This window comes from Talpa occidentalis, unplaced genomic scaffold, assembly GCF_014898055.3.
Source record: "Talpa occidentalis isolate TD23 unplaced genomic scaffold, MPIMG_talOcc4v2.1 talOcc4.698, whole genome shotgun sequence".
NCBI lineage: Eukaryota > Metazoa > Chordata > Mammalia > Eulipotyphla > Talpidae > Talpa > Talpa occidentalis.
The window spans coordinates 1-9361 of NW_023605081.1; the positions used below are offsets into that span (position 1 = coordinate 1).

Below are 9361 nucleotides of genomic sequence, written 5' to 3' on the forward strand. Positions count from 1 at the left end.
TCATTGTGAAGAGTTAATTAAGCCAAAGGGGAGAAAGCAGCTGATTTCTTGCGACAGTAGAAGTTTGATTTTTTTTTCCAGTTAGAAAGCACAGAAAGGCAGTCAATCCAGTCTACCACATGCCAGAGCCATTAGCCAGAGCCCTTATTTTATGTAGCCAGGACCCACATCCTGGTTCCATTTGTTGCTGGAGGGAATGGGTCAGAGAACTAAGGAAGTAAGATAGTGACCACAAGGGACATTTTAAGGGCCATCAACAGGAATTTCAATGTTTTCTTACCCACCTTGAACTTTAAGACCAAAACCTTGAAGAGTTCAACTCTAGAACATTATTAGGCTTAGAAAGAAGCAGATTTTGATGGTATACCCAAAGACAGGTATTGTACAAATAAACAAACAGTGCTAGAGATTGCTACTTCTTAATAATTACCTACCTTTCACCCACATGCTATGAGATAGTATATAGCTTGCTTACAGAACAAACCTTGGGAAGCTAAATTAACTCCTTGATGCAAGACTAAAGGTAGTCAGTAAATCAATTCTATTTCAGTAACTCAAAAAAAAAAAGAGAAAAAGGAAATAAACAAAAGATACCAAAACAATCTCCCATCCTCTCAAAATAAAATATTTACTGTAACTCCTGAAATGAATTTTCACATGTCTCCAAGTTTCCTGACTTTGGGAGAAGGAAATAATGAGATATTAAGGGAGAGGTTCATCTTGTAATATTTCCAGACAGTCTTAAGGCAGGAAATCCTTGCAGTCTTCTGAGAGAGCCTGATCTCCCAAGACTGCCAGATCAAAAGAAGTCAGAAGTTCTCAAAGATCTGAGTCTTGTCTCTTTGAAATTCTGCAAGGGGAGGAGGAGGGCACACAATACTACCTAGGATTGTGCTTATCCTAGGTAAAAAATAATTCTTAAATACTGTGCAATCCAGAAGTAACATACTCTATTTTGATGGGTTCCCCACGGTTGAAAATAATATGCACTAGTGATATATAAATAGATGGGCCTCCCGGTGGCCCAGCAGTTAAGCGCTGGGCTGTGAAGCTGCCCGCAGCCTCTGCAGAGCCGGTTCAATCCCGGCCACCAGCAAGGGTCCCACATGGCGCGCAGACCTCTCCTGCCGCAACCCGCTGCTCCCCTCAGCAGTGTATTGGTCCGTCTGCCTGTTCTATCCCCGCTCTGGCTCTGGTGAATCTCTCACCCTCCCGCACTTCTGACTGTACCCAGTGCTTGTATAAATAAATAAATAAATCTTAAAAAAAAAAAAAAAGAAATGTAAATGGATGGAGATACCTAAGTGTGTATTCCAAAGCTGATGAAATCCCTATCCTATAAAAGATGTTTCTGGTAAAGAAGTCTTAGCAATCTTCACCTGTCTCAAATCCTCTGTGACATAAAGAGGTAAAGAAATGTGTTAGAATGTCTCAAGAATTTGTCTTCACTAAAAGGGAAAATATTCAGTATATCTAAACAAAACACTCACAACACAAATTATAGGTATCTCAGTAGTGAAATCAGGTTGTTCACGGGAAAATTAAGGTAGTAGAAGATTGTTGAAACACACAATAAAGAATAATTAATATTATAAATACTAAGTACGTGTAACATTATGTTTACCCTGCAAGAATGTTATGTTAGCCTTCACGTTTGTCAGTCCCAAACTGCAAACTCTAGAAACAGGTGGCATATGAGCTCAAGTCACACAAGCAAAGGGAAGAAACACTGTCCTCAAAAGGTCCTTTGAAGCAGCGTCTTCATTTGCACAGTAATATGGGAGCCGTCTTTTATAAACTATTAAGCAGAAAAAAGAAGTGCCAGTGCACAAAGAAGCTCCAGACCCCTTGGCTGTTTCCCTGTGCATTCTTGGGGAAATCTCCTGCCTGCTGTAGATAACCTATCTCTCCACAGAAACCTTTCCATAATTCACCCCCTGAATCTTCCTTTTCAAGATTTCGGAGCTTTTTCTCAAACATCAGAAGGCTTTACAAATCTCCATGACCAATTGAGAACACAGATTTCCCTAGAAACAAGATCAGAACCAAAGTAATTGGGCAAAAGAAATATAAGGGGGTGCAAGCTCCAGAACAAATCAATGAGTCTGATTGTGACAGGAAGCCTTGGGAGAAAAGAATTTTGTATATTCCTGTTGGCAAACAGCCTTTAGAGTGAGCCATTGTTGTACTCAATTCTTCTTTGTGCCTATTGTGTTTTATAACTGGTAAATCAACATGGGAAATGAATTCTATTTAACCACTTACCTTGAACATAGACATAAATGACAGAGGCCTTGTTGCTGTCCCGATAGAAGCACTTGTAGGCTCCAGTATCATTTCCGATCACTTTTGGAATTGTAAGCGTCTTACAGAAGACATGGTCGCTGCACTCGGTCACTGCCACTCTGTTCTCAGAACCACTCTGATTGTTGGGCCATAGCCAGTCCAAATCCCTCTGCCCACTGAAAAATCAATTCCCAGAAAATATTAATGTGAAAAGCCACAATACGGGGCTGTTTCTAAGGAAAACAAAGATTTGGTTCTCAGACTTATAAAATTCCTCAACACACAGATTCAAAGCCTTCCACCAATAATAACTCGGGGAATCAACAAGAGACAAAAAGCTATATAAACTCCGCTTCAGGATCCCTTACAGGGTTTCCACAGTTTTCTATTAATTCACTTTCTCATTCGTTCAACAAATATTTAAGTATGTTCTGTGTCCAACATGGGGGTTAGCAATGAACAAATCAGACAAAAACCAATGCCTTTGTGGAACCTCAGTCTTGCTGGTGCACACAGCAATAAAATAGCAAGCAAGTCTCAGTAAAACTGAATATTTTAATTAAATAAAATGCATTAGAGGAAATATGGAGGAAATATTAAATATTAAAAGCAAAAAGGGAGGGAAATCCAGAGGAAGGAGGCTTGCTGAATGGCCAGAGGACTATCAGGAGGGACAGTATTCCAGGGAGAGGAAAAGCAAATGTAAAGTTCCCGGGGCAGGCAGGAGATATTAGAACACTGGGGAAGGTTAGGGAAGTCAGAGTGACCAGATAAGACTGGGCAAGCAGGGAGGGTAAGAAGTGAGGTTAGCAAGGAAGGGAATACAATGGTCTAAGAGCCTTTTAGGACATTGTACGGACCTACTTAAAATACAGATTATGTTGATTTCAGCATTTCTCTACAATGCCCCAAGGCAGGTGGCTCACCTCAAGAGGCAACATCTCTGATTCTTCTTTCAAAGAATTGGAAATTTCCATGAAATTGTAACAATATTCATGCAGTTACTTTTAACACACTCAACAGCTTTTTCAGGATGTAGGAAATGCTTGTGCAGAGTTTTAAAAGGGAGTATGGAATCTTTGGGGGTTTTAAATAACCTTTGTTGTTGAGGGTGGGTGTGAAATATGTCTTGAAATAGCAACACTAAAGTAACAGTGCCTGCTACTGCTATTTCCCAAGGGCTCAGTATTGGTGACCTATACTTGATAAAGGGACTAAGGTGTATACCTTATAAACTACAGTCTGAAATAGATCTGTGTCTCTGTGTTGAATACTTGGTATTCATCCAGCATGAAGGGACAGCAATAAGCTGCCCAAGGGTCTTTATATACACCCCAGCACTCTTCTCAGAGGCAACATCACTTTTACCAGTCTCTTTGCCCATGCTCTCTACTGTGGGCACACTGGTGCCAAAGAGCTTCCAGGTCTATCATTCATAATCACTATATTAAACACCAAGGTCTTCTACTTTTCCTCCTGGGGAATAGGGTTGGCAGGCAAAATCAAAAGACATTTTCTTGTCGAAGAGAACTGTTTCCCCAGTTGACAAAAATCAATAACATGACTTTTTGATAGCAATTGAGAAAAGAAACCTTCCAGAACATCAATTCAGAGCATGGAATCCACTACCTGCACAGAATATGCACCTGCAATGTTAATGGCTGAGTACTAAAGCTACAACAGTCAGAATTTTATTATGAAATGAAGTTCTCAAAAAGGGCCAAATAGATGACCAGGATAATAAACATCCAAAACTTTGGGTACATCCTCAATTTAATTTATTCATTTAATATTTACTGAGCATGTACCATAACTATGTATCAGATGTTATACTGATTATTGGGTGTGAGTGTGCACGTGTGCACGCATGTGTGTGTTGATAGAGGGAAGTAGAAAATAGTGCCAGCACAATAGTACAGAATTTGGGGGGAGAAGATCTTTCTCACTTTATCATGGTTACATCATTTCTTAGAAACCTCACTATGTATAAATAATAACTACAACTCTATTGTATTTCTGATGTGCAAATACAAACTTTCCCTCCATAAACAGTGAGCTACTTGCACACAAAAAAATCTAAATCTAAAACGAATCCTTACCTGCAAGTAATCTGAAGCGTTGTGTTAGCCATAATTGTAAGTATGTCTTTTGTATGCTGAGCCTGGGTAGATCGAGAGGAACACTAGACAAACCTAGAAACAAATTAAATAAATGAATGTAGTTGTGACGGAGATAAACCCAATGGGAAACCATGAACAATGCACGCTCTAAATTTTAAAAGGCCTCTTCAGCAATTTATGGTGCAAAATTGTGAATTTACTTTTCACCATTCCCAGTAAAAGTTCACAAGCTGTGTAATAACAGGAAGAATGGGCAGATGGTCATAAACCGACACAACAGCTCTGCAGTTCGTAGAGCTAGGGTGGAGTTCCTGTTTTCCTGCATTGCCAACTTCAAGGTCTTACAAAAGGATATGGGACATTGAAACCAAATGAACCCTCATCTGATGATCTCACTCCCTTGGGAAAGGACCCACTGACATTTCTTATAAAACATAGGATGCACACATTTCACTAAATTGCTGATTAATGAATACTCCTTAGTGAGATTTCTATATAGCTCATCTATGTATCCCGAAGGGGGTGGAAGCATCTATGACCTCGTCTAATTTTCCTTTATCAATTTCTAGGGCACTTCCTCTGGAACTAGGACAGCCAAGACTGAAAGACTACACTAAAACTAGAGGCAAGAAAATGAGGAAAACATAGTCTAATGTCATAGAATATGCACATCACTATACTTCTTAGAAAATGGGACTTAAGAAAACAAGGTAATGAGTTACAATTAGGGAATCTCAACTATTCATTGAAGCTCTGAGCTCAACATGCTACCAAACTTGGAACACAAGAAACTTTTCTATCTAAAAATATCACAGGACAGATTCCTCACTGTGGGCAACTCTCTCCAGAGAAAGAAAACTGAGTTCTCTGTCAACTGAATGTGAAAAGCTACCAAGTGCTGAAAAAGCATGTCCACCATGCGAGGGCTGTGACTTGATAAGATTTCTAAAACACCAGCTTTAAAAGTGCCTGTTTTATGTAAGCACCCAATTTTAATATGGCTTTCAATTCTCATCAATAAAAACAAATGATTCTCTAAGACTACACTGGCATTTAGTTTGCTGGGCAAACAAGAGAGTATGAGCAAATGTCCAATGAATTGAATTTGTGAATTCAGTGTGTAATGTGAACAGTTCCAGGAAAAATGAACAACTGATCTTGCATGTTCTCACACACTCGCCTGAATGTGCAAAATAAGTTACCGAAATAACGGCAGATCTGTTCATCAATAAGAAAAAGATAAATCCTGGAAATTAATTTATATCAAATAGATCTCAGAAACGAATTAGCATTGGTACTGAATGTCTCAACATATTTACAGGCTTACAACTTCGCACTTTTACAAGCATTAAGTGACCATCATACATGGCACTCTAGGTCTAAGTGGCTACTTGTCTAGGTGGTCACATCCAGTTAATTATCATAGTACTTTTCAATAAGAAATAACTGCCCTCAAGGTAGAAAAATAAAGCAAAGTGTCTAAAAGCAATAGAAAAATCTTTCCAATAATGGAACTTGTCTAAGAAAAGGGAAACGAAAGCAATTTATTTGGATGAGCACAGCTATCAAACTGGACTAAGAAACACTAGGTTAGAAACATGTTGAAAACAGTGACCTAATGCAACATTCACAATGATCTAAGCAAGAACCCATTATTTGGGCACATCTATGTAAAAGAAAAAAAATGTGGTAAAGACTAGCCTCCAAGTAAGCTATGTCTCCCCTATAACCAAAAGAAGAAATTCTAGAAGATCTCTCATAAATTATTGCCATAGTTTCTCTCTTACTCTAGACACACTTTCCCATTAAATAAATAAATAAATAAACATGAAAGCCCATTCAAAGGAAGCCAAGATGACACCATTCTAAAGACATGTCTATAACAAAAATAATCTATTCACCTGAGCTATCAATAATAACTTCAAATTCATACCTGTAGACCAACCCTCAATTTTTCCTGTTCCATTAAGCTTCATTCACTTTCATTGGCAAGTGAGTTCTACTCTCCAGAAAGTTTTAAATAAATAACTGTAAGACATACATATGCTCCTACTCCATAAAAAGCCCTTCTATGTTCAAACCCCATAACCAATATTAATTAATTTGTGCACTGTTACCCTTCCAGCTCAAAGATAGGCAGGAAAAACAACGGTGCCTCTGTCTCTAGAATTTGATGGCACCAATTACAGCTCAATCCAATTAAGCAAGTCACACACTCCAAAAGGGCAACCTCATCATTACATTCAGGGCAACCCGATTACAGTTACTACTGCTGCACTGTGAAACACCCCAGGCTTAAAAGCAACTCACTTCTTTGTGGGATACAAAACAACCACATGTTCCAGACCTCTTATTCTCTCTCCATAAAGGGAGAGAGAAAGGTCTTGTCAGGGACAAATGAGTGTCCATGATGGAGTTAGTCCTGATGAACCAAGCCATTATTAAGAAAATCCAATAACTATAGGACAGATGATCATGTTACTGTATATGAGTGTGAGTGTGTGTCCTTTTTTAAGACATGCGGTTCATTTCTTTTTATAGAGGAAAAACTTTCCCAGAGTTATTAGTCTTTTCTCTGCCCTTTGCACTGTGTTACCCTTCAGAGATTGGAAATCTGAGTATAAGCAAACTGTGAAAGAGAGACAGCCAGACAGAGGCATCAAGAGTGTGTGTTCTTTTTATTTTTTAATATTTATTTTTATTTATACAAGAACTGGGGTAGCCAGAGGCACAGGAGGGTGAGAGGATTCACTAGAGACAGAGGGGGGGAACAGAACAGGCAGACAGACCGAAGACATTGCTGAGGGGAGCAGCAGGCGAGGCAGGAGAGGTCTGCCATGCCATGTGGGTATCTCCCTGACTGGCCAGGAATCCAACCCGCAGTTCAGAGGCTGCAGACGGCTTTACAGCGCTGCGCTCAACCCGCTGCGCCACCGGGGAGGCCCAAGAGTGTGTGTTCTTAAACTTGAAGGAGACTGAACGGTAGGTAAAGAAGAGAGGGGTCAGTGGCACTAATTTTAGGTACCAAGTCAGTAAGTTTTTGGAAGCAAGAACTTCTGACCACACGCTTATCCCAAAATCAAAACACTTTTGAGAGATGAAATTATTTACAGAGAAGGTGATGTTACTTGGAGATACTAAGGGAAGTTGTCACTTACAATGGGTCCAAGCCCCGATAGACCCCTCTCGTTGCGGAGAGCCGCGCCCTGCACCAAGGTAAAAAGTTTCCCTACCCGTGGACCGCACCTCGTACAGTGGGTCTGTGCATGAGTTTCAGCCAATAGGAAAAGCACCCCGGGCTCGGCTCCACCCCAGCTGAGGCAGAGCTGAGCGCACCACAAGATCCCAGGAAAATGCCTTGCGCTCCCCGCAAGGCTGGGGGGGGTGGGGTGGGGTGCCCTAGGATGTTGGCTCAATCAGGCTACGTTTCACCTCCTTTACCGCCTGCGGAGCACCTCCTGCCAGTCCGCCCCGGGCGCCTCCCTACCACCGCCTCCGGGGAGCCCCAGGGCGTTGGGACTCCGCGGGACAGGCTGCAGCTGAGCCCCCAGTCCAAGATCAGAGCTGCACACTAGCAGCTGGACGAGAGCTTGGGAGACACAAACTCGCTAGGTACTCCTGAGCCGGTCAGAGAATTTCAGTTTCCTCATGCGTCAGTGAAAGGACAAAAAGTGTCCAGTCACTTTCAACTCTCCAGATCTGTAATTCCCAACTACATGCGCCCTCCGAGTCCTCTCCGCTACCTCACGCCTGCGCCCGCACCCGAATTCTCCACCCCTTCCTTCTCGGGAGTGGACTCCTTACCCCCAGAGTCAGCCCGGATCTCCACGTAGAGCCACAACGCGATGACCAGCAGCGCCCTGCTTTCCATCCCGCAACGTGCGCCCCGCGCAGTGCCCAGAACTCGCGCGCGGCTCCTTTCTCCCCGCGCCCGCCCCGCCCAGGCGCGGAGGCAGCGCCGCAGCGCTGGAGCCCGGACCCCGCAGGGCGAAGGTGCCCCGGCTGTGCTGGCGGCTGCTGGGGCGTCTGCGGGTGCAGAAAGGAAAGTCTATCCCGGCTGCGGGACGAGCTCTGGGCTTTCGGTGGCGCGCAAGGGACGCCCCGCGCAGGCAGAGAAAACGCAGCACCATACACTGCCGGCTCTCCCGGGGTCCCGGGACTGCGCGGGGTGGGAGTGGGGACCTGAGGTCTAGCGTGCAGGGGCGGGGCCATGCGGGGCGGGGTGGGGGCGGGGCTTCCCTCCGCGGTCGGCCCATCCCTCGCTTGGGTGCGGAGCCCAGACTTGGTGGTCCCGGTGTTTCTGCGCTTGCCGTGGACGGCGCCCAGCCCGGAGTCGCCGGGCCGAGAAAGTTACAGGCTCAATAACTACGTATCAGGCGGAAAGAAAATGTAGCCCGTCACAGGCTCTAAGTTACTCCGAGGTCAACGGGTGACTGTTTTCCATGCCTCACCCCCAGATATTGGGGGGCCTCACTGAGCACGCAGCGCGAGAACTGCGCTTTCAGGAGGCGCGCCCAAGTTTGGGGAGGTCTCCCGCGCCACGCTGGCCCGCAGGGGAACGAACAGGCTGGGGATCTGGAGCAGGTTGAAGCCACGAGGGTGAGGCGGATACTTTGCCGAGACCAATGCAGGATGGCCAGTTGGGCAGTGGCTCCCGTCAGGGGTCTGGCACGAGCCTTACAGTCGTGGTTTAAAAATCAGAACCTGAATGCCTTTAGTCAGAATATACACTTTGCTGATTCTCCAAAGTTCTCACTGTTTCCTCTTGTATCTGGCAGTTTCGAATGTTTTTAAGTTACCTGCCCAGCCCCCAAAGGCATTTAAATTTGAGACCCCCTGCCTGGCTTCTACCAAAATCTACCCGGGAGGCCACTGGGAGCGCGTGGTATGCCAGGCTGTAGTGAAGCCGCGTCTGGCAGGAGGGCCACTGTCCCCGAAGTGAGGTTTTCCTTGAG

At 43.9% G+C, this 9361-nt stretch overlaps 1 protein-coding gene across 2 annotated transcripts; it reads right to left on the reverse strand.

The window, feature by feature from the left end:
• Positions 1–2045: 2045 nt before the first annotated feature.
• On the reverse strand, positions 2046–8370 carry LOC119230350 (vascular endothelial growth factor receptor 2-like). Of its 2 annotated transcripts, XM_037491381.2 has the most exons (3): positions 8211–8370; positions 4386–4478; positions 2046–2462 (listed from the first exon to the last, which is right to left on the reverse strand). In XM_037491381.2, exons 1-3 carry the CDS (start codon positions 8275–8277, stop codon positions 2395–2397), a joined length of 228 nt encoding a protein of 75 aa, XP_037347278.1. In that variant the 5' UTR covers positions 8278–8370; the 3' UTR covers positions 2046–2394. The 2 variants fall into 2 exon arrangements, with proteins under 2 accessions (XP_037347278.1, XP_037347277.1); XM_037491380.2 differs by lacking the exon at positions 8211–8370 and having other exon boundaries at positions 4386–4430.
• Between the last annotated feature and the right edge of the window lie 991 nt (positions 8371–9361).

Bases quoted from the DNA above. Each gene is read 5' to 3' on its own strand.
- LOC119230350 (XM_037491380.2), bottom strand. From the start codon at position 4,417: ATGGCTAACACAACGCTTCAGATTACTTGCAG. The intron at 2,463-4,385 runs GTAAGGATTCGT...TTGATTTTTCAG, and splicing joins ACGCTTCAGATTACTTGCAG to TGGGCAGAGGGATTTGGACT.